The 2,279-nt window shown below is 39.3% G+C and overlaps 1 protein-coding gene across 1 annotated transcript in view; it reads right to left on the minus strand.

Moving 5' to 3' along the window:
* The window catches only part of LOC104498404 (N-acetylated-alpha-linked acidic dipeptidase 2-like), a gene marked incomplete at its 5' end in the record, with an annotated part of 30,485 nt that overhangs the window by 15,239 nt on the left and 12,967 nt on the right, over nucleotides 1-2,279 (minus strand). The window contains one exon of the mRNA XM_010141778.1: nucleotides 1,115-1,178. Coding sequence (XP_010140080.1) covers nucleotides 1,115-1,178 — 64 coding nt within the window. The remainder of the gene's footprint in view (nucleotides 1-1,114; nucleotides 1,179-2,279) is intronic.

Genomic DNA, 2,279 nt, shown 5'->3' on the forward strand with positions numbered 1-2,279 from the left:
CCTTATTACATATTTCTTTTCCAGTGGATTTACTTTAACATTTTCTTCAATGCATAAAGCAAAAGACACGTTTGAATAATCAAGATTTAGAAGAAAATTGTTAAGGCAGAAGCATGTTGGCTGCAAAACAACTAAAAAATGTGTTACAATCCTTGCTGAGAATACGAAGCAGTTATAACACTATTATTTCATTTGTGAGACCTTCAAGGCGTGAAATTCTGCTCTACTTTTTACACAGCATGTAGGCTGCGTAATTGAAAGAACAGCTCTAACCCTCCCTATACCCCAACTCCAAGTGAGCATTTAGAAACTCAGTTTGGCTTTTCTTTCTTTCCAGTCCTTTAGTGACAGACAAAATTTTCATCTGGCAGCAATAAAAAGAGTTCTTAAATACGCCTGTTACCCATTTTATTCACACACAGTAAGCCCAAATAAGTTGGGTTTAACATGGAAAGAGCGATGCCCTGAATAACTGAGGTTATGATGCAGGACAGCTTCACAGGACTCTAATGACTATTATTTCAGCACAGACAACAGTAAATGAAGTCCTTCCGTAACAAAGCTCAGACCGATTTTGTGGTTTAGGTCATAGTGTTGGCCCCAAATTGCAAAGTCCAGTTTCTAAGCAGCATTGCTCTATGGCAGACTCTTCTCATAATCTGAAGGGCATAGTAAATTGGATAATGGTGGATCAGGTTTTTTGTGAACCACTCTGCAGCACTTATTTTTCTAGAAGAGCCCTGCCATAATACATGTGTAACTCCCTGCATATTCTCCCTGCTCATAGTGAAGAACAAAGGTGACCACACTGGCCCAAAGCACCAAAATGTGTCTCATCCCTGTATGACTGCTCAGTTCATTATCACAGAATACTAAACTCCTTCAGAGCAGACATTCTGCACTCCAGACACGGGAGCTGCAGCTCATGGATGGCGCTATTCACAACAAGAAAGAAGCATGAGAATTTAGATTGTTCTCTGTCTCTGCTTAATTCTGTATGTGCTGCAGTGATTGTGAACATCACATTAGCTATCTTATGTTCGCTAGGTCTGCTTGCAATAAATGTGAGTTACTGAAATTGTTATCTGTGAAGTAAAGTATAAAAAGGACACACCTTCTATAGAAGAATCTGAGTTGATGTAAGCAACGGCCCGTTCCTGGAGGACTCTGGCGTTTTCCTGGGGTTGTAAAAGCGTAACTATTACTTTCAGTTAGTGCCGTTTAGCATGTTAGGTACGCTGGTTTTTACAGCATTGCCTTTAAGAACACAGCAGGATAAGTAGCATGATGTACCTTACTAATTACATTAATGTTTAAGGATGTGTCAGTGATACTTTGCTTTCTGGGGCTTAATTTGTTGTGGAAATCATCCACGAAAGGCAGCTGCTGCCTGCTGCATCCCGCGGGAGCAAGATGGCATGGGAAAATGACTGAACAGCATCGTAACAGCTAAATTAAGGTTATACATGTGTTCTAATGCTGCACTCACAGTGCTATTTGAACACGCAGCCTGTGAATGCGAGGTCAGCTAAAATTCCTTCATGCTTTTAGTGCCCAGTTATTCATGTGAGCTCCCAGCACAGAACCCAGTTTTAACACTGATACCCGTGTATTGCTGTCAATTCTCCACTCTTCCATCTCAAAAAGGGATAAGTCAAAGCACTGACATTTCCTATTAAAATGCATTTGACTGTTTCGAGTCAACGAAGCATTGTTTTCACTCTAAATACATACACACACTTGTTTATGCTTTTGCAAACTGGTAATTATGTTTGAAATTCATATTCTAATCAGCAAGTGGTATTTTACAAGGTCTCAGCTTTGCAATAGATATTATAATTAGGTTAGTAACTGTTACTTGATTCATTCCATTTATAATCCAACTAATCATTTGTAAATCATGTGAACTAAAAATTTAATTGGCAATTAATAACTTCATAATGAAATTCATATCTTTAAAACAAACAGCAGAGGAGATTCTGTACAGAAATATGAAAGGGGGGAGCGAGTCTGTATGTGCATGCATGAGGCCCTGCACACATGCAAAAGCATATTTGCAGTATAAAGAAATTCTTTCCTTCATGAGCAATGGAGCTTGTCTGTAACACAAGGGTGTTGCTGCACTTGCAGAGTCTTTTTGTTACACAGAAGACGGTGAAGAGCATGGGTTAATTTTCCTCAAGATTAGTACATGACAGATCTGGCAGCTGCAGAAAACACGAGTGTAAGCTGTGAGGAATGTCTCGAGAGAAGCGGAATCTAATTTAGGTGTAAAAGAG

This window comes from Buceros rhinoceros, unplaced genomic scaffold, assembly GCF_000710305.1.
Source record: "Buceros rhinoceros silvestris isolate BGI_N320 unplaced genomic scaffold, ASM71030v1 scaffold928, whole genome shotgun sequence".
In the NCBI taxonomy this organism is placed as follows: Eukaryota; Metazoa; Chordata; class Aves; order Bucerotiformes; family Bucerotidae; genus Buceros; species Buceros rhinoceros.